The sequence below is a fragment of the Taudactylus pleione genome, unplaced genomic scaffold (genome assembly GCF_031769625.1).
Source record: "Taudactylus pleione unplaced genomic scaffold, aTauple2 ptg000711l, whole genome shotgun sequence".
NCBI classification, from domain to species: Eukaryota; Metazoa; Chordata; class Amphibia; order Anura; family Myobatrachidae; genus Taudactylus; species Taudactylus pleione.
The window spans coordinates 3451300-3474548 of NW_028285113.1; the positions used below are offsets into that span (position 1 = coordinate 3451300).

Genomic DNA, 23249 nt, shown 5'->3' on the forward strand with positions numbered 1-23249 from the left:
TCACAAAAGTGAGTAACGGCACTGCACACTTGTTGTTATATAGTTCGTTCAGTCGACGAACGATATATCGCGAGTATATCAGTCGGTGTGTACACCTGATATGTCTGTTATGCTGTTTACAGGCATATCAGGTCGGCCCTGCAGAACAGCCTATGTCGATTTATCATGCAGGTATATCAGTACATCTGCATGTGTGTACAGGTGACTCACTCAGGGCCCATACATTGGCTGCAGGGACCGGTAACACTGACATCACAACTGTACGGGTCCGCCCAGTGATGTGATGTCTTGCCAGACATATTGGACCTCATTCAGACCCAGTCGCAAGCGCTGAGTGCTCACAGCTGGGTCGATGATTAGGCCCTGCGCACACGCAGCGGGCCGCACTGTGCGTGCGCAAGCCCTGGAGCAAGAGAGAAATTCTCTCGCTCCAGAGCTCACTACAAAAGGGGCGGCTGTCGATGTTGATCGACCCGTTTTGTAGGCGTGGCGGGGGGGTTTCACAAACGGAGGCATTCCTTAAGGAACGCCTGCCGTTTTGTGGGCGGCTGCACTGACATCAGCAGTGATGTCAGTGGGGAGCTTCCTGCTCGATCAGAGCAAGAAGCTCCCTGGGGCTTGCGGTTGCCGAGACCCAACCTTAGGGTCTCGTCGCAAGCCCCGATGGCCGCGATGGTCTTGACCATCGTGGCCATCAACCTGGTCGGCCATCAACCTAGTTACCCACAGCTTAGCTAGCAACCAGGAGGCTGCACTTAAAAAACAAGCGGCCGCCCTCATTCAGAGCGAGCGCTTGCTTCTTGCAACCGCCTCTGAATGAAGACAGCTGGGAGCTGATGGGCTGGCACCTTATCACTTTCTTATCACTTTTCACTCTGTCTCCTAACACTGCTTAGTAAATAGACCCCTTAGTCACCTGTGATCAAGCATGGATCTCTCTAAAATATGAACTGTTGGGGAGCATTGAGGACCACGTTTGGGAACCTCTGGTGTATAGCTTTCCAAATCAGCCTCTCAGTCGGTGCGACAGCCAGTCGGCCACTGGGTTGGGTACCCAACTTAAGAGTGAGAAACACAACATCGGACTGTTAGAGCATTCCAGGGAACTGCTGCATTGGGGTAACACTAAACCAAAGAATATATAATTTAATATTTTATCTTATCCTAGTTATATTTTCAATGATTATTGTAGGCGTGAGTTTTACTTTAAAAATGAATTAAATAGTAAAAAAAAAATGTGAGCTGCAAGTTCAGCAAGTCTTATGGAAAAGGAATTGTTACTTTGTATTCACAACAAAGACACTGCAGACAGGAAGGCATAAGTGTCCTTTTTACAATTCACAATGTACTGACTAGAAAAAAATAATCCTGTAACATAGAGAAACGGTTATAAAAAAAAGAAATCTCTTCACAACAATGAAGCTAATGGAATATTTATGAGAATTTAGATTAAACAAATTAGGTTTGCTTGAAATTAGACTCAATTTGGGTAAAACAGCATACAGCATTTGTTGTTTTATCGCCTCGGAATTGGAATTTGTGGATTTAGGAGAACATAGCAGATGCTTTAATAGTTTAAACAATATGCGGGCTCATATACAGAGTGAGGGAGATAGGAATGTAGTGCTGATGTGCTGTGTTCTCACTGGTAGGCGCTAATACAGGGACATGTAACAATGAGGGAAATATGCAAGAAAGAGAAAAATAATATATATAGTGAGAGAGTAAAAGAGAGAGGGGGAGAGAGAGAGGGGGAGAGAGATGGAGAGAGGGGAGAAAGAGAGAGAGGGGGAGAGAGATGGAGAGAGGGGAGAGAGAGCGAGAGAGAGAGGTGGAGAGAGGGGGGGAGTGATGGAGAGAGGAGGGAGAGAGAGCGAGAGTGAGAGAGAGGGGAGAGAGAGAGGGGGGAGGGAAGGAGAGAGAGGGTGAGAGAGAGAGAGGGTGAGAGAGAGAGGCAAGAGAGAGAGGGGGGAGAGAGAGAGGGGGGAGAGAGAGGGGGGAAAGAGTGGGAGAGAGGGGGTGAGAGAGTGAGGGAGAGAGGGGGAGGGAGAGAGTGAGAGAGAGGGGGGATAGAGAGAGGGAGGACAGAGAGAGGGAGGAGAGAGAGGCGGGAGAAAGAGAGAGAGGGGGGAGAGAGAGGCAGGAGAAAGATAGTGAGAGAGAGAGAGAGGGGGGAGAGAGAGAGAGAGAGAGAGAGAGAGAGAGAGAGAGAGAGAGAGAGAATAAGAAAGACACAACCTTTTTAATACTGCGGAACATCCTGATGGTCATCCTGACATATTCTAACCCACAGGGGCAGGTCAATAGGTAGATAACATGTTCAAGTGTACAGTCTCTATCAGATAAGATGGACTTTTTGGATATCACTATCTTTAGGTGTGTACCTAGCTGCGGTAGCCCTTCTCCACTGTTTGGGTAAGGCTTTAAGGGCTTCATTTTTGCACGAGTTCATGAGCAGTGTTACCGGTCGCACACCCCTCATTATGGCCCAGAGTTTTAAACAGCCTCGAAACACTAGATTTACTGTCACTGGCATAGTCAGCAAAATAAGTCTTTGATGCATATTTTGCTATTAGCGCCCTACATTTTAAACCGCAAAACATACATTTACTTTATTCCAACTCATTTCCACACAACTGTATATGGTGTCACTTAATGCAGTGTAAAAACCATCAGATGTGTCAGATAATCATATAGGAGCAGGTCCACTGTCTCGGTCCATTTCAGTACTTCTCTGCTATTTGTAACTCAAAAGATATTGCTATATACAAGTGAGCGCTTTCAATGAAAGCAAAGTTAGTTACTAAAGTTAGATGCTAAAGCCATTAACTCATAATAAACATTATCCTCTTTATGTACCACAGTATGTTACAAAATGTTGTTGGCCAAAAATATTTTTTTTTAAAATTGCAGAGTATTAACAGGAAATCTCAAGATTGTTAAGTGACTCAAGTCATCAAATCCATTAAGAATTATTACAGAATTTCACATATCATATTAAAATGTTTATCTTCACTTTTGCAAAATGACTGTCAGCTAATGTATGTTATTTTCCTGTATGTGCTTACCTTTAACTGCTCTGGTCAGCTGTTTTTTTTTAAGAGTCCTGCTTGCCTGTGGCTTTTAGTTCAGGCTTCCTATTGATCCGTCTCCATATGTGAGCTCTATAGCCGCTGTCATGTTCCATATAAGTCAACTGCTCAGCATCACGTCCAGTTGTAGAACACACAGCAGCTGCTAAGCTCCTGCATGTGTCAATCGTTGATTGCCCTCTCAGTGAATACCGGTTTGATCATGGTCTTGGCTCCTATTTTACATCAGGCTCGGTGCACACTACCAGGGATTTTAAAGCTGAACAAGTTTGGAAGGCAAATGCGAGTGATTAGACAATAAAATGCTGACACATTAGCATAAAGGAAAATGAACGATCGTACAATATAGAAGATTGGTAATGAAAATGGGATTGTTTATGCATTTAATAAGAACTTTTAGTAATATTTTACCTTCGGTGCAGATGTGTCGTTTTGTTATGTTTGTACACAAGCTTGGCTGTTGCTTGCAAACGGCCTTCGTCGGTAAAGAGCTGAGCTGAGTGGCATCCTTCTATCACAACCTTACAGCAGAAGGCCTTATATTAGGTAACTGGTGAGTACCAGCTGCAGGAGGCTATGGTAGGGGTTAGTCAAATCAGCATCAGCTTTTCTAAGGGTCATTTAAAAGTAAAAAGGTTGATAATGTCTAGATAGACACCAGATGTTAGACAGTCAATAGGTTGACAGGGACAAAAGGTCGACACACTAAAGGTCAAGATGTAAGAAGGTCGACATGTACAAATGGTCGACAAAAATGGTCCATACGTTTTTTTTCTTAACCCTAATCTTCACCCTAACCATCCGCTTGGTGTCTAATCCTAACCCTCCCTCCAGGTGCCTAACCTTAACTGTCGTGGTAGGCGCCTGACTCTAACCATCACTTCTAGTGCCTAACCCTCCAGTAAGTGCCTAACCCTAACCCTCCCTCCTGGTGTCTAACCCTAACTCCCTGGTAAGTGCCTAACCCTCTCTCCTGGTGCCTAACCCTAACTCTCCGGTAAGTGCCTAACCCTAACCCTCCCTCCTGGTGTCTAACCCTAACTCCCTGGTAAGTGCCTAACCCTCTCTCCTGGTGCCTAACCCTAACTCTCCGGTAAGTGCCTAACCCTAACCCTCTCTCCTGGTGCCTAACCCTAACTCTCCGGTAAGTGCCTAACCCTAACCCTCTCTCCTGGTGCCTAACCCTAACCCTCCCGCCTGGGGCCTAACCCTAACCCTCCCTCCTGGGGCCGAAGGTAAGTATCGGGGATTAGGGGAGGGTTAGGGTTAAGGTTAGGGGTTAGGCAGAGCAAGGGTTAGGGTTAGGCATCAAGGGGGGAGGGTTAGGTTTAGGCTGCAGGGAGGGGGAGGTTAGGTTTAGGCACTAGGGGAGGAGGGTAGGGATAGGCAATAAGGGGGGAGGGTTAGGTTTAGGCTGCGGGGAGGGGGAGGTTAAGTTTAGGCACTGGGGGGGAGGTTAGGGTTAGGCACTAAGGGGGGAGGGTTAGGTTTAGGCTGCGGGGACGGGGAGGTTAGGTTTAGGCACTGGGGGGGAGGTTAGGGTTAGGCACTAAGGGGGGATGGTTAGGTTTAGGCAGCGGGGAGGGGCAGGTTAGGTTTAGGCACTAGGGGGGGAGGTTAGGGATAGGCATTATGGGAGGAGGGTTAGGTTTAGGCTGCGGGGAGGGGGAGGTTAAGTTTAGGCACTACGGCGGAGGTTAGGGTTAGGCACTATGGGGGGAGGGTTAGGTTTAGGCTGCAGGGAGGGGGAGGTTAGGTTTAGGCACTAGGGGGGAGGTTAGGGTTAGGCTCTAAGGTGGGAGGGTTAGGTTTAGGCTGCAGGGAGGGGGAGGTTAGATTTAGGCACTAGGGGGGAGGTTAGGGTTAGGCACTGGGGAGGGAGGGTTAGGATAGGGGTATGGGTTAGTGGTACTATACTTACCTAACACTGTCGGGATTTTCACTGATGGGATGCCGCTGTCTGTATTCTGACCAGCAGCATTCCGACTGCCGGGAAGTCATACCCAACCCTCACCAGATTTATTGCCAAGAGAAGGTATTATTATATCTCAGCTGATGGCTTCACAAGGCAATTTATTAAACAATATGTCACCTTGCTCTGTTTCTCCTACTGTACATCTTTTTTAGTTCTAAAAAAATGATATATAATAGAGAGAACATAACAGAGTAACTTTTTCGGTATCACATGTATTTCCTTGTTATATAGAGCATGACATTGTAAATAGAAAGTTATGCACTCCCAAAAAACGCATGGCTAGACAGAGTACACAGCTATAAGTATTTTATCAGTGGCTTGCCAGGCTGAGAATAAACCAGCGCTGAAAGCAACAGATAATATTAATAATGCACTGATATCTCCATTGAGAACACCTACGGCTTCACATTGCATCTTTCACACTAATATGTATGTATTTTCCATTAGAGTACATTTATATTGTTCTGATTTATTCTAAGAGAAGGCTATCAAACAGGCGTTAACTGGAATAGAAATAGGAGCTAAGCGGTTATACAACATAAGCTACAAAGTCAGCTGAACACTGTAGTGTGAATAATATTAATATCAAAATAAGATAAAAAGAAAGTTACAGTGGATTTATTTGGTTCTAGTTCAGGATGCAAGAAAGTACATCGGGTCACACAAGAATGATTCTTTATGATTTTTTTTATACATACATATTGTAAATGACCACATTAATGTACTCAGGGCCTGATTCAGAGCAGGACGCTCTGACCAGAGCGCTCGCTCTGAATCAGGGCCGGCCTACCAAAAATTGGAGCGGCCTCTTGGATGCTCGCATAGCTGTGGGTTACCACCCACAACTTATGTGAGCGTCCATGATGATGGTCGCGATGGTCATGACCATCGCGACCATCGGGCTTGCGACGAGACCCTTGTGGTAGGGTCTCATTGCCGCAAGCCCTGGAGTGATTTTGGCTCTATCAGACATCACTAGTGATGTCAGTGGGGCCGGACCCAGATGGAAGGCGTTCCCATGGGAACGCCTCCGTCTGGGCAGCCACGCCCCCAGCACGCCCACCAAAGGGGGCGTGCTGTCAATCACCATAGACAGCATGCCCCCTTTGGTGCGAGACCCCTAGCGACGGCTTCCCCGTCGCTTGCCGGGTCTCGCGTATGCGCACGACGGAGCTCCCTCCGTTGTGCGCATGAGCACTTGGGCAACATCAACCCGCTTGCGAGCGTGCAGCGCTCGCAAGCAGGTCTGAATGAGACCCTCAGTGCCTTCTGGAGCACATATCAATCTGTTGATGTTTATCCTGCCTCCGAATGAACCACACCGATATTGTAAGTCATCAAAGTGCGCATTACCATCTAAGAAGCACATTAAACCTCATTTGCTGAACTTGACATTAGGTCTAATTTCGTTAAGACATAGCGACCAATAAGTAATTAGTTTTAGGGGTGAATTCAATTAGCCCCAATATTTGTTGGGGCAAATAAAATGGGACTTTTGCATTCGGACATTTCAATTAGTTTGGGTTTTATTTGCACGAGAAATGATCCATATTTGTGTGAATACACATAGGATCTGTGATAACCTTCTCATGGATCCTATGTGTCTCACAGCCTCCATCGTGAAAACAGCGCTGCTTAGTGAGGATTTTTTTTCACCCGCCTCAGGCAAGTGCAACATTAGCAAACAAATCTCTTGGAGATTACTTGTAATACAGTATATTCCTTGTAAACAACTCAACATTGTTCAGTTTTCATTTAATAACTGTGGTGCGTCATATTGACACAAAGAAAACATATAAATGTCTTTTTTACCTAAATTCTTGGAATTTTAAATTTTGTATAGCTAAATATAAATGTATGAAAGGAAAATGCAAATATTGGTGGAATATTGCAAGGATATGAGATAGATAGATAGATAGATATGAGATAGATAGATAGAAATGAGATAGATAGATAGATAGATAGATAGATAGATAGATAGATAGATAGATAGATAGATAGATATGAGATAGATAGATAGATAGATAGATAGATATGAGATAGATAGATATGAGATAGAAAGATAGATAGATAGATAGATAGATAGATAGATAGATAGATAGATATGAGATAGATAGATAGATAGATTGATAGATATGAGATAGTAGATAGATTGATAGATAGATAGATAGATAGATAGATAGATAGATAGATAGATAGATAGATATGAGATAGATAGATAGATATGAGATAGATAGATAGATAGATAGATAGATATGAGATAGATAGATAGATAGATAGATAGATAGATATGAGATAGATAGATATATAGATAGATAGATATGAGATAGATAGATAGATAGATAGATAGATAGATAGATAGATAGATAGATAGATATGAGATATATAGATAGATATGAGATAGATAGATAGATAGATATGTAACAGATAGAGAGATAGATAGATAGATAGATAGATAGATATGAGCTAGAGATAGATAGATAGATAGATAGATAGATAGATAGATAGATAGATAGATAGATAGATAGATAGATATGAGATAGATAGATAGATATGAGATAGATAGATAGATAGATAGACAGACAGATAGATATGAGATAGATAGGTAGGTAGATAGATAGATAGATATGAGATAGATAGATAGATAGATATGAGATAGTAGATAGATAGATAGATTGATAGATAGATAGATAGATAGATAGATAGATAGATATGAGATAGATAGATAGATAGATAGATATGAGATAGATAAATAGATAGATAGATATGAGATAGATAGATAGATAGATAGATAGATAAATAGATAGATAGATAGATAGATAGATATGTAACAGATAGATATATAGATATATAGATAGATAGATAGATATGAGCTAGAGATAGATAGATAGATAGATAGATAGATAGATAGATAGATAGATAGATAGATAGATAGATAGCATTATGTTTTAAGCTTTTCACAGTTTGCTAAATTGTACTCACTTCGCAATCACTAGATAAAGTGGAGAGATCAAGTACAAACCAATCAGCTCCTAACTGTCATTTTTTAAACACAGCCTGTAATGAGACATATAGGAGCTGATTGGTTGGAATTTTATTTCTCTCCATTTTATCTCTCTCCAAGTCTTAGTGAAACAGCCCCTAATTCTCTCTCCACTTTATCTCTCTCCAAGATTTAGTACTGTTCATCTACCCCTAAATCAGACTTTTGGGAGGTAAACCAACCTAAAAGAATAGTTTTTACTTAAATTATTCTATAAAACATATATTAGCATTCCCGCTAGGCTGCTTCATCAGGGCGCTGCACCCTGCCCTATTTCTAAAGGACATAAAGCATCCTGCCCTGCCTTTGGCGCGCGCACAAGTGCCTTTTCTCTAGGTCCGGCGCCTGGCGGAGTGAACACTAATATATTCTATTAAAGAATTACATTCTATCGTGTGCTGATTTCAAATTGTCTATTCCTCTTTGTTATCAAATGGCATTTTTGGACATTACAACAATGTCTCTGAAATATTTGCATAATTTTGCATACGCTATCTATGGCAGATTTGTACAAAAGCAAAATATTCCATCGTCGGAGCAACAGCAGAATACAGATTATGCCGTTATCATTATAAGGACAGTAAATCCTTTTATAACAGTACATATCAATATACTTAATATTCCTTTGCTTTACACCAAGAAAAAAAAAAAGTGTCAAAAATGAAACTCGATCACAAAATTAATTAGTACAGTTTATTTGCCGGATGCGAAAACAAAGGTTGTCATATACAAAACCTGATGCTGAAAGTGAAAGGTTTATTTAATAAAAGGATTAAATAATGAATTATTACTTTTGATCAGCTAGACTAATGGCTGCTGCTGGGCTTGTTTAATGTCATCTGAATGTACTGTAGCCAACATCAACCAGGTATATATTTCATTCTATGCATTTTACTGGGTCCAGAATGCCTATATCAGTTATTCTACATATCTGAGTGCACACAAACTAGCAGCAGAATTAAGTGGGTCTAGAACAGCCTGTAGCCAATCATATCATTACAGTGATACCAACAGCACTGAGTATTTCAGCATCTTTCGAGTTGCTTGCCCAGCACGTAGCTAGTCTGTACATCTACATGTTAGCAACAGCGCAGAAAAAAAAAATCATATGGAAAGTGACGTAGGTCAGACTTAATAAATGTGCATACTTATATGCATTGTTAGTGTGAGGAGATGCTTATTATATATCACAATCTATTACTGACACTCCTTTGCTAGTCCCCATGCTTTCTCTACAGATGTAGGTCAACAATACCCCAAAACTTACAGTATATGCCAAAATATTTCCAACTCCATATGAGCCCCTAGGTAAGTATACTTATTTGTGTATACATAAATATTACATACAGTACTGGGGGAATGTGACTATTACATGTTATAAAGTACTTTCACAACATGGAAGTCGCCGCAATGCAGTGCCGGGCGCAATGTGGTGTGTGGTTGTATCATTGCAAAGGAAGGGTTATGGCTCCCCCCCTACAACCGGGTCCCTACACAGGCCCAAGTCCAGTATATTTGTACTCACTCAAACTCCCTCTCTGCGTCCCTGTATACAGTATTTATCTCAGACATTATAGATATGTCCTGCTTTGGGCATATCTATAGTCAGGAGTGCAGAGATCAAAAGGACAGTGCTCTAGTTGACTTTATACTTAAATAGGGGAAATTCTGGCCACTTGCCCAGTGCTGTCACTAGGGGGGTGCTGACTGCACCAGGTGACACCAAAATGCAGATTCCTCCGGAGTTGCAGGGAGCCGGGTGCTGCACACTAATGGTGCGTACACACTGGGGGATATTATTGCACCATTATGTCAGAAACGACCGGCGATGCACACTCCTGCTGATCATTTCCGACATTGTCCATCGCCTGAGCATGCAGGCCAATCTGCCGATAACGATAGATTGGCATGTTCAGGAATGATGGACTGTGCCTGCACTGAACAACTGATCGTTCAGTGCAGATACTACAGGGGATCAGGAACGACGGTACGATTACGATGTCGTAATCATACAGTCTTTTCTAATCGCCCAATGCAGTGCTGGCTCCCGATCCCTGAGAGCCGGCAGAGTCTCTAGGGGCAGCCCGGTATCTCTATTAGTGCTGGACAGGCCCCCGAGGAGAAGGGGGAATGCAAGCAGGCTGCACAGGGCCCCCCTCCTCTCTTAAAATGTCCCTGAAGCCCACTCTGCTAACAACTGGGGTTGCAGTGCTTCTAGGAGTTGCAGACTATGTAGTCCCTAAAATCTGTTTTAGTGCAACTGTGCATGCGGAAAAATTGATGGGTGACGGCTGTTATCATGAAGAATCCCATGTTATGGCTTATTAGTTGTGAGACTAAATGATGTGGTTTGTTCACTTGAAACTGTAGCTCTAGATTTTCTTCTTAAATAGGCCTCCTAATTATGGATGGTCTGAACATGTGAAAGTCTTGCTGAAATATCCTATTATTAGCGTTTCTTTTGCTGCTTTTAGAAAATGCAGCTGCTGCTGCATTACATACTATATTACTGTATGTACTTTAAATTGAGTGTGATCACAAACTTCAGATCTAGCCCTGGATGAAAATGTGCTCTATTTTTTGTGAGTCAGGAACACATTTGAATACCTATATTTTATTCATACTCCTCTTGGGACAGGACACATTGTTACAGAGACCATGAATTCTCTGACAGCTGTAAAAAATATCTTTTATCTCCTGATTGCAACTCCAGATAGAGAGAAAAGATCTTTGGAATGGAGATTTTTAGTTATTTAAGTTTTAGCAAATGTAACTGCTGTATTGATGAAATAATTTATATATATATATATATATATATATATATATATATATATATATATAATATGGTTTGCTAAATGTCATTATCAGCAGTGAGTACTTTCATCTGTCCTATACTTATAAATCTTGAGGCCTGGTAGGCAATAAGAAGACATTTAATTAATTTAACTGTTTAATTCCAGTCTTATGCACTCTGTAACTTTCCAGCCTTATGCCCTGTGTCTCTCCAGCCTCATGTGCACTATATCTCTCCAGCTACGTGCCCTCTGTGTCTCTCCGGTCTCAGGTCCTCTATCTTTCCAGCAACATGCCCCATATGTCTCTTCAGATTCTTGCCCACTGTGCCTCACCAGCCTCATGACCCTTATCTCCCTCCAGCTACTTGCCTAATATGTCTCTCCAGCCTCATGTGCCATGTTTCACCAGTCTAATGCCTTTTATGTCTCTCCAGCTACATGCCCTCTGTGTCTTTCCAGCCTTAATGCCACCTGTGCCTCTATAGCCTCAAGTCCACTATGTCTCTCCAGCTACATAAAGTATGTTTCTCCAGCCTTATGTCCCCTGTGTTTCACCAGCCTCATACCCCATATATCTCTCCAGCCTCATGCCCTCTGTGTCTCTCCAGCCTAATATATTAATTACATTGATATATAAAATAATTCCATTAATAGTTTTCAAGTAAGGGGTTAGTTATTGATTAGGCAATGATACTTTAAGGCAATCGAAATTGCTCTCTGTATTATATGAAGATCACCGAAGCTCTATTTATTTTATGGTGGTTACTGTTTTGTGTGGTGGTCACTGATGATCTATATATTGTATGACAGTCACTGATGCTCTCTGTATTTTATGGTGGTCACTGTTATAGTGTATTAAAATGGCAGTCATTTAGGTAGAGGGTGAATAACAACTACTAATTGGGAGGCGCTGAGCTGAGTTTTTGCCCTGGGCTACAGAAAGTATAGATGTGATAACATTTTCTATAACTCTGAATTGCCTTTCCTGCATGCACTCATTTTCAAAGCATGTATGCAAGATACGCTCTGCAAACATTCTTACATTCAAAACTGTATTGGTTTTATAATATGTTAGTAATGCACGTAAAGCGTCATTGAAACAACGGAGCAATGTTGAGCAGATGTGTGTGGCTTTTGCTGTGTTTAGCACCATTTGTCACAGGTGGTATTATTGTCGGGGTAACAGAGACAAGGGGCCTCATTCAGAGGCGGTCATAGGATGCAAGCGGTCGTTCTGAAACAGGGCGGCCGCTTGCATCCTGAACGGCCGCCTCCATGACGGTCGTTAGGCTGTGGGTTAATACCCACAGCTCTAACGACCGACAAGGGTGATGGTCGCGATGGTCTTGAGCGGGGCTTACGGCGAGACCCTAAGGTAGGGTCTCGTCAACCTTAAGCCCCAGGGAGCTTCCTGCTCTGATCGAGCAGGAAGCTCCCCACTGACATCACTGATGATGTCAGCGTGGCCGCCCCCAAACGGCAAGCGTTCCTACTGGAACGCCTCCGTTTGGCCAGGCACACCCCCGTCCCGCCCAGAAAACGGGGTGAGCTGTCACTCAACATCGACAGCTCGCCCCGTCTACGACGAGACCCCTAACGACGGATCACCCGTCATTAGCCGGGTCTCGCGCATGTGCACGACGGAGCCGGCTCCGTCATGCGCATGTGCATGCGCTGTGGGGCAACATCGAGTCGGTCGTGAGTGTTCAGCGCTCACGACCGACTCTGAATGAGCTCCTAAGTCCCCACCAGGAGCTGATTCATACCGACCCACCACGTATGCCCTCTCCAGTTCAAATCATTTCCAAAGCTGAGAGGTATTGTATGCTATAGTGCATTTATTTTGATTCTAAATTACTTCATGGGTGAATATGAGAACAGCATTTAATCTTTGTGGGAGATGAATACTCTTATCTCAAAATGGAGCCTTAGGTTCCAAAAAAAATCAAATGCATTTAAACAATTTAATTTCTGTAATTACAGTACCAATCCTGCTGCAGTGGACTTCTGATGGCACTTACATAAGTGAACAGAGGTCTCTGTTATTTTTTAGCGGATCAGTCATAATTATCTAAGATTAATTGCAGTGTCACATTTACATCCATGCTTTTATATTAGATTGGTCAGAAGTACAGAACTGCTAGAGAATGTTCTTTCCCAACACTTTATTTCATGGTTATTATTATTTAATGTGCAGACTTTTAAAGACAAAGTTGCGGATTTGACCTCTGTGCTCATTCTCCTACATTCTTAATGGGTTTGCCACTAAAATAAATGGAACCGCTACTTGTTTTGTAGGTGCTATCATTGTTTCATAAGTAGAATCCAATTTAATATCCTTTGCATTTAATTTAAAGGCAGTAAAGTCAATGGTGGATTAATCATTAACGGGCTTCCTGAGCGGTGATAATATGAATGGGAGAATATGAAAACACTCTGAGCATGAGCAATTAATCTACAATATTGCTTTGTATCGAGTGGCCTCTGAGACAGGTATCTATTTTAGGGTCATAGCTTCATTATGCCAGCGCTCATTACTAAGACTCAACAAGTGTGGAACAATCAGATAGGACACATGAGAATGGGTTGTAGCAGACTAAATTTCAATTAAATTCCCTTAATATCTATTTTTTAGGGAAATTGTTTCATACTGACTTTGTTCACATTCTCTTACAATGTCAAACAAGTAGATGAGATCAAACTTATTAAACAAATATAAAGTCTATCTGTCTTGTATCTATCTCATATCTATCTATCTATCAATCTATCTATCTATCTATCTATCTATCTATCTATCTATCTATCTATCTATCTATCTATCTATCTATCTATCTCTCTATCTATCTATATCTCTGTCTGTCTATCTATCTATCTATCTATCTATCTATCTATCTATCTACGCTAATTTACTCCGCTGCTGCATCTGAATATCAGTTAGTTTGCAAATATATGTAAATGTGGCAGACACAGAGGAATGTAGTAAGACGCCCATTTGCGGGTTGGCATATCCAAGCACCTGCGTACACAGCCGCAGCATCAGTAACAGATCCTTTGATTATCGGTATTCTGAGTAGAGATGAGCGGTTTGGATTCTGAGGAGTCCGAACCGCTCCGAAAAGGTGGAATCCGAGTCCACCCGAACGCAAGTTCGAGTGTTCCTGCCTGATTCGGATTCCACCTCGAGGCCGAATGTCACCCAGCCGACGTCGGATTCTCGCAAAACTCAGGTGACGTTTGGCCTCTATAAAAGGCGCGGCGCCCCCGAGTTCCTGCCGCTGAACATTATTTTCTGGGGCATTAGCCCTCTGTGTATATAACCTCCGTGACTTCACTTTACTGGGCATAAGCCCACTGTGTATACAAGCTCCATGACTGGGCCTAAGCCCACTGTGTATACAAGCTCCATGACTGGGCCTAAGCCCACTGTGTATACAAGCTCCATGACTGGGCCTAAGCCCACTGTGTATACAAGCTCCATGACTGGGCCTAAGCCCACTGTGTATACAAGTTCCATGACTGGGCCTAAGCCCACTGTGTATGCAAACTCCGTGATTTTACTGGGTATTAGCCCACTGTGTATACAAGCTCCATGACTGGGCATAAGCCCACTGTGTATACAAACTCCATGACTGGTCATAAGCCCACTGTGTATACAAGCTCCATGACTGGGCATAAGCCCTCTGTGTATACAAGCTACAAGCTCCGTGACTGGGCATAAGCCCACTGTGTGTATACAAGCTACAAGCTCCGTGACTGGGCATAAGCCCACTGTGTATACAAGCTACAAGCTCCGTGACTGGGCATAATCCCTCTGTGTATACAAGCTCCGTGACTGGGCATAATCCCTCTGTGTATTCAAGCTACAATCTCCATGACTGGGCATAAGCCCACTGTGTATACAAGCTCCATGACTTTACTGGGCATAAGCCCACTGTGTATACAAGCTCCGTGACTCAGCATAAGCCCTCTGCGTATACAAGCACTGTGACTCTGTGGGACTTAGCCCTCTGTGTATACAAGCTCCATGACTCGGCATAAGCTGTCTGTGTATACAAGCACTGTGACTCTGTGTTGTCGGCGCCGCTGCTCTGTCGCTTGGTAACCAGTCAGCTCGCTGCAACCTTTGGCCAAAAGTGGTGAAAACAATATTGTGAGCTGTGAGGTGGTCTAAATTGACTGTAAATGACTGTAAATTAATGTTATTGGCATTAATAATACTCTAGGAACAAAAAAAGCCCAAATTATGTGATTTTAGCTTTTTTTTTGTAAATTATTGTATAAATATCCAAATCAAGTCACGGTGGTTTGGCAAATCCAAATCCAAAGCCGGACGATGAATTGGAGCCAAATCCAAATCTAGCAAATATAGTTCGGTGCAAATCTCTGCTTCTGAGTAACCCTATGGTTGTGCCGAATGGCCGTGTGCACAGAAACGCCGGAGACATCTTTCTTGTGTACAGGATCGCTAAGGCAGGATGTGACTGCGTTCTTTGCCCGTTATTTTCCACATTGCTTCCTTCCTGCCAATCACTCTGTGAGTAAAAAGTTACTGCCAGCGACTACAGTAATGTACCTTGATGACTGCGCAGTGCGACTTAGACGCATGTGCAGATTGTCGATTATCGCTGAACTGCAAAAACATCGGCATTGCATACAACTGAATCAGGCCCACAGTCAAGCCACACCTTTACACTATGAGGGATATGCATTTATACTTCCAAAATAGAAATACTGCGTTGTTTTGAAATGGACATACTATCAGGGCCGCTGAGAACCGGGTTGGGTTCGAGGAAAGGGGGAGTGGCCTAATCATGGGAGGCGTGGCCCTCTTAGAATGAAAACAAAAATTATGATTTTTTTCAGCGTTGCTTTGAGCCCCTCAGCCCAATCGCTCTCCCTCCCACAAGCATAGGAGACTGCTGCTTGCTGGAGGGGCCCGTCGCCGACCTCCTCCCTCTTACGTCACTGCAGCCCAGCACACAGCAGCACTAGGCTGCTGTGAGGTAAGAGGGAAGAAGGGCGGTGCCGGCCCCGTGCCCTGCCGGGCCCCTCCAGCAAGCTGGGGTAATTAGTACCCACTCCCCCCCTCTTGGCGCTCCTGCATACTATAAGATATGCAGGCCCATAGAGAACCAGTCCAGGCCAGGTAGTTTTCAAGGGGCCTGATCTTAGGAAGCGTGACCATGCCCCCCCTTAGGAAAAATACATTTAAAAAAATATTTGCAGGGAACAGGGGGGGTCACTGTGAACTGCAAATCGTGGGGAGAGGGGGCGAGGCGTGATCAATGTGATTGCTCTTCCCCACCCCCGCACAGGCAGAGGAGACTGCTGCTGCTGCTCAGTGAAGCATGTTCCCTAGCCCCACTGCAGCCCAACACACAGGAGCTTGTGCTGGGCTGGGGGAAGAGACCACTGACAGGTAGATAAGAGGTAGGGGGCATCGGAGGTCAGTGAACCAGCTCTGAATCATCAGGGTCATCCTTGTGATCTCTCTAAAAGCAGATGCCTTTTGTCCCATGTATTGTGGAACTTGCCTACTTCCATTTAACTTACCAGAATACCAGGCATTTAGAAATAGAATAATGCGTGCACATACAAATGTCACAGCTGTTTGTCAAACAATATTCTAAATTCCCCACAGTAAAAAAAAAGAGTTCTAAACATTTATTCCCTCTAGTCACACCAGAACACCAGGCATTTCATTTAATCACACCAGAATACTACACACTTTTTAAAATCTAGTCACACCAGAATACCATTTACTTACTGTAGTCACACCTGAATTGCAGACATTCATTTAATCTAGCCGCAACAAAAAAACAAGAGGTAGATTTACTAACTAGCTATCAAAGGTGGCTTTGACCAATGATGCAAAACAGCAATAGAAATAAATGCTAAGCGAGCCTAATTTGGCATTTATTCCAATTGCCATTTTAAATCTGTTGGTCAAAGCCACCGATTATAAGCGGCTTTGACAACCAGCTGGTCAGTTATTATACTGTACCCCCAGATGATTTGTTATCACAAGATGTATGAAGTTAGTGTTCCCTATATGAAATGACTGACCATACAGGTTTGTGTTATGGATTTGGCAAAAAAACCCATTAAATAATTAAAGCGACATTAAAAATTAAACATGATGTACATCAGTGTAACATGACATATAAAAATAACATGTTTAATGATTGATCCCATTAGCAAAATTTATTTTAGATAAATAAATGAGGGCATTTAGTGCCGTATTTAATTAACCCCAAGCTAATTGGTCGGCCAAGGCAGTTCATTTACAGCAGGCTGCATTTAACGCGGATTTATATTCAAATCTGAGGGATGCTTGAACGGAATACGCAATGAGTGTCCTTATCGCGGGAGCTGCAAATGTGATAACCCATAGCTCCGGGTACTTATCCCGGAACCTATGGGTTAACCTGTGTTAGCCGCAATTTTACCGCACAAGGAAAAGAGGTTGTTATTGAATAGCTTCGGGAGTAAAAGCCAGAGACAACCAAATTTTTGTTCGCACTGTAAATTAGCGCAGCTAATCCAAACCGGCCCTCAGACAGTGCTCAAAGTTTACAAGGTTTTATCAAAAATACATCTTAATTAATTGTATTTCAATCAGGCTTGCCTACCCTCCCGATTTGGTCGGGAGCTTCCCGAATATCGGGTGCCACTCCCGACTCCCCGGAAAGGCAGGCAAGCCTCTCATCTGCCGTCTGCCCCCCACATTACTTACAGAAACCCCCGCAGCAGAGGGGGCCAGTGACGTGATTCGCGTTGAATCGCGTCATCGTGGCCCCGCACCCTGCTTCACAATGCCAATATTTTCGGCACTGTGAAGAGGGGGCGGAGCCACGATGTCACGATCATATGGCCCCGCCCCGGCCCCCAATGCCGCATCATTACCCGGCCACGCCCCCACTGTGCTCAGGACGTTCAGCTCCCTCCCGGAAGGAGGGAGCTGGATGTAGGCAAGTATGATTTCAATCCTTGGGGTGAATTTAGTAAAAGTTGATTTCAATCGATTTTAATTGATTTACTATCAAACTAAATCGATGTTGTATTCCACATTTACTAACACTTAAAAAACCAAATCAAGAAGTGTCTGTTAGTAAATGTGGGATTTAGCCCCAGAACTACATTGATTTAGATTGATTTCAAATAAAAACGATTGAAATTGACCTAGCAAATTTATCCCCTTGTCTTTCCAGCGTGTACTGCTTACCACAAAGGTCTTCATTTGCACAATGCTGTAAAACCGTCATATAAATGGAAATAACTTGGATATTTTAAAAGGGCTTAAAAATGACCTTCATAAAACAGATGAAGAGCTCCAGGGAGACAATTTTGTAAACAGGAATGTTCTTTCATGGAGAAATATGTCAGTTTTACACTCACTATAATGTTTTAAACTCTCTGGAAGCAAAACTTTGTATATAGCAGTGCTGCTCGTCAGCAAAATAAGTTTATGTCTCCTCTTTCAGAATAACAATGCAGAGATTCTGGCGGCTTTTTTTATTTTATTTTATTGTTTCGTCTTTTCCTTTGAATGAAGAGATCTTTATATGTTGACTTGACCCATCACATTGCTTACATTCTAGAAATCCGAGCAGTGAGGAGCGGAGGTTTCTTTGCAAATGTATCATAAGAAATATCCCAGATTCACTGTCTCTTGCTGAAACATCCTTATTAAAATATAAAAAATAGCACAACAACAAATATATAATTTATATAATATACATACTTGCCGACATTCTGGGGGCAGCCAGGTTGGCATAGTGGGGAAGGGGAGTGGAGCGGCATATGGGGGGCGTGGTGGAGGACATGGTGCGGAATTGGAGGCGGAGTAACCATTAAATTGCAAAAATTGTGGCCCCGCCCTGTTACACAATGCCGAGATTACCAGCATTGTGAGGTAGGGGGCGGGACCATGATGACACGATTCAGCTTGAAACACGTCATTGTCTCCCTTCGCTACAGGGATGTGTGTGGGGAGTCTGGGGGTATGAGGCCGGCTGGGAGAAATGTCCACTTTGCTAGGTGGCAGGGAGTGCTCGATTTTCGGAAGCCTTCCGGCCGTTCCTGGAGAGTAGGGAACAATTTATATATATATATATATATATATTCCTAAGGTCTGTCCAGTCACCCCAGTGTTTCCCATTGCTAGGGAGATGGAACAGACCTAGGGGAGGAGGACTGGCCGTCGGGAACAGGGTAAGTAATATGGGATCGGTGGGGCTGGACACAGCGGGCGAGGAGGGGAGCGAGCAGCAACAGCACTGCGGGGGGACAGGACGGGTCGGAGCAGCACACAAACGCAGGAAGCAGATGTGATGATTACATAAATCAGCTACAAATATCTCATTTTAAATAAGCTATTCTCCAGCTCATTGGTTGATAGCAGAAAAAAACTTCAGGGATCAAAATAGAGTTGTTTCTCGGTCTAGTTCTTGCTGCTGAGCTGTACAGAAAAAATAATAACTAGCTGCCAAACAGTTGTCGGAACGTGGAGTTTTCTGCAAAGTACTGAGTCAATAACTTTGGGACTATGAATGATAATCTCTTTATAGAAATATAAGTTATTTCAAACGTGCTGAATAATTATGTTTTTTGTTTTTCTTTCTCAGAAATAACCTACAGCTGGGTTTTAAACGAGTACCCCTCTTTTGTGGCCGAAGACAGCCGGCGCTTCATCTCCCAGGAGACAGGGAATCTTTACATCTCTAAGGCACAAGCGTCGGATGTCGGCAGCTATATCTGCCATGTGAAAAACGTTCTGACTAACACAAGGGTTATGAGCCCTCCAACACCGCTGACACTGCGCAACGATGGTGAGTACCCTGCTCTCCAGACTGTTTGAATGGTGATAGAGAGTAATAGGGTTTGTGCGTTACAATACGAGAAACCTTGTTTTTGTTTTGTATTATTTTCTATCTCTTCCGTTGCCTTTTGTACAATCTCTTATCTTCATACACTATGACCTCTTTCATGTAATTCCTTATCATCAACCTACAGCACAAGAATAGGTGAAATTGATTTAAGAAACTATTGGGTATTTTTTTTTAATACAATTTTAATGACACTTTTGTTGAATACTAACTGTTAAAAAGAGAATTATAAGCTCTGCAAACTAACTCATTGGCTGCGTAAGATATTTGCAGAAACATATTGCACATGTACAGAAGAGTGTGGCACAAGGTAAACTGTATAATAAATTTAATAAAATAACTGCATTGCAGTTTATTTCAACAAGAATATAGGGTACTTGTGTACTTTACGGACTCATTGCAGAGAGAACCCAAGTGTCCTACACTCATTATTATTATCAATCATGGTAATGTCTAAATCCCCTTCACGGAGAGGACCCTGACGTCATCAGCCAGTGTCCAGCGTCATTCCCAGTGTCCAGCGTCAGTCCCTACTGTCCAAGTGGGCACAGAGGGGGAATATAACCTTGTGGCGAGCGCAGCGAGCCCGCGAGGGGACAACATTCGGTACTTGTGTACGTAAAGCACACAAGTACCATTTAAAACATTCATTGGGTTCTCTCTGCAATGAGTCCGTAAAGTACACAAGTACCAAATATAGAACCTTTGCTACACTAGTACTATTTATAGTGGACAAATGTTGGATCTGATGGTATAAGCAAGGCCGGATTAAAGGACCTTGGACTAAAAATGATCATGGGCTTATCGTGAGAAGCAGAGGAGGTGTGGCCATTGCTGTGTGGGTGTGACCATTGCTGTGTGGGTGTGACCAGTGCTCTGTGGCTGTGGCTAGTGACATGTGACATCACACTGACCAGGAGAGCAGGGAAGGAAACTGTGAAGAGGGGAGAAGTATGAGAGGAGGAGGGAGAAGGTGTGGTGCAAGTGGACAGAGGATTGTGAGAGATTTAAAAAAAACAAAAAACAGTAGAACACCAAATTTTAAATTTGTTTGTGTACTATTCTAAGAGTTACTCTAAATCACCATGTTCCAAATCTTGTTTTTTCTTATTCCACTCCATGGTATCTTCTCTAAAGGTGCCCACACATATACCGATCTGCACACGATCCCACGATGTGTGCGATTTCCCCTGAACTCTCCCCCGGCAGCTCCCCGGCAGCTCCTACACACGATTTGGAGTAAAAAGTAAAAAGCATTTTGTCCCAGATTGTCAGATCTGCCCTACTGCACGGCAGATCTGACGATGCGATGTGCGACCAGCGGGGACGCGCATCGCATCGTGATCGTGAGTGGGGACTCACGATTTTCTCACGATTTGGCCATTTTTTACACGATCTGTCGTCACGATTCGTCTGAATCGGCCAGATCGTGTAAAATGTCGCTATGTGTGTGGGCACCTTAAGTCTATGGCATCCTTTACTCTCCCTGCAGCTCACCCCTCTGTACACATTGCTAATCTACTCCTCACTTGTGTACACACATGAGCTTTTTACTCATCTATATACAGTGGTGGCCAAAATTTGCGGACACTTTTTGAAATTTTAATGTTTTTCAACTTCGAATGCTTATAAAAACTGTTACACTTCATGCAGTGCAATGATTCATATATCAAATGAAAGAAAATTTAATGCTGAATTCCACACAATAAACAGATGTCAAATATTTGCAGTACAAGGGAAGTTATGCAGTGAAAACAACACTTATGGTGAGTAAGTATTTCGTTGGGTATCCTTTATTTTTCAGGACAACAGCACAGTGACGTGGCATTGAGCCAACCAGTGTTTGGAGCTCTTCTTTCTATATTATGTGGTGCCCTGAGAAAATTATAGCCTCAATTAATTGTCTTTTATTGGATGGACGCCTCAGATGTACCAGTTTTTTCAAATGGAACCACAAATGTTCTATGGGGTTCAGGTCTGGTCTGTTTCCTGGCCATCCCAGCACCTGTATGTCATTCTCCATAAACCATTGTTTGCATATCCGTGCAGTGTGGCAGGGAGCTGAATCCTGCTGGAAAGAAAATGGGACATTATCTGGACAAAGGTCCCTGATAGAAGGTAGAAGTTTTGGTTGTAGGATAGTGCCAATGTACTTTCTGCTGTTCAGTGTGCCATCTACGACATAAAAGCGGCCCAAAGCAACTGCTGTCATACATGCCCAGATCATAACACTTGTAGGATTCTTTATTGTCGCTTGAATGCAATCTGGATGTACCTCTTCCCCGATGTGACGTCTCATATTTTCACTCCATATCACTTGTTTCCACTGACCTTCTGTCTATGCAATGTGTTCTTTTGCCCACTGTATTTGTTTCAGACGCTGCTTTTTCTTTAGCAATGGCTTTTTTCGGAAAATCAACTTTTTAGGCCAACTTGCACTAGTCTTCTCTGTACCATTCTTGCACTGACAAAAACACCAGTTGCACTCAGGTCACTGCTAATGGCCGCAGATGACATCCATATGTCCCTGACGCAAATTCGTTTTATTCTCCTATCACCAACAGCTGTTGTGCACTTTTTCCGGCCTTTTCCTTCTTTGTTTTGTATAGATTGTGTTTCCTGATAGCATAAACAAAACTTTTGTACTCCTGATGTCATATTCCCACCAACTTCTCTCTCAATTGCTGCATATGAAAGACCATTTTAACATAACACCACAATCCTGGATCTCATCCTGGGTGACCAGTCACCACTTTGCCTGGATGAAATTGTTGTATTTATTTTTTACCCCGTCAAGAGCACTAAACAATATACACAAACATCCAACCATAATTGCACTTCAGTAACCAACTTTATTCTGCAAAATGAAACAGCCAAACTGACCTTCCCACCTCTGAACATGACCTTGCACCTGCTCATAAACGACAGCTGATTGGTCCTCAGAACGACTATTCTGATTGGCTGGTACGGTAGTAGCTGTCACTACAATCCGCTTCTTGAATCTCACGCATCTGTGCTTCTTTGTCAGACTGAAAGTAGCATAACTTCTCTTGTAATGCAAATATTTGACCTCTGTTTATTGTGTTGAATTCAGCATTAAATTTCCTTTGATTTGATATATGAATCATTGCACTGTGTGAAGTGAAACAGTTTTTATAAGCATTCAAATTTGAAAAACATTCACATTTCAAAATGTGTCTGCAATTTTGACCACCAGTGTATATTGACAATAACTAGAGATGTGCGCCGACCCTCATGTTTTGGTTTTGGATCTGGATCTCCCCTGGTTTTGGATCTGAACCTGGTTTTGGATTTTTTTCCTTGGTGTTTTCTTTTTGTGTTTTGGTTTTGGGTCTGGATTTTTTTCTTAAAATATCATAAAAACAGCTAAAATCACATAAAATGGGCCTGTTTTTGTTCCTACAGTATTATTAACCTCAATAACATTTATTTCCA

At 42.9% G+C, this 23249-nt stretch overlaps 1 protein-coding gene across 1 annotated transcript in view; it reads left to right on the plus strand.

Annotated features, from left to right (window-relative positions):
- Window positions 1-23249, plus strand: part of CNTN5 (contactin 5) — a 569036-nt gene that overhangs the window by 159769 nt on the left and 386018 nt on the right. Inside the window, exon 6 of the mRNA XM_088456711.1 lies at window positions 19533-19736. Coding sequence (XP_088312837.1) covers window positions 19533-19736 — 204 coding nt within the window. The remainder of the gene's footprint in view (window positions 1-19532; window positions 19737-23249) is intronic.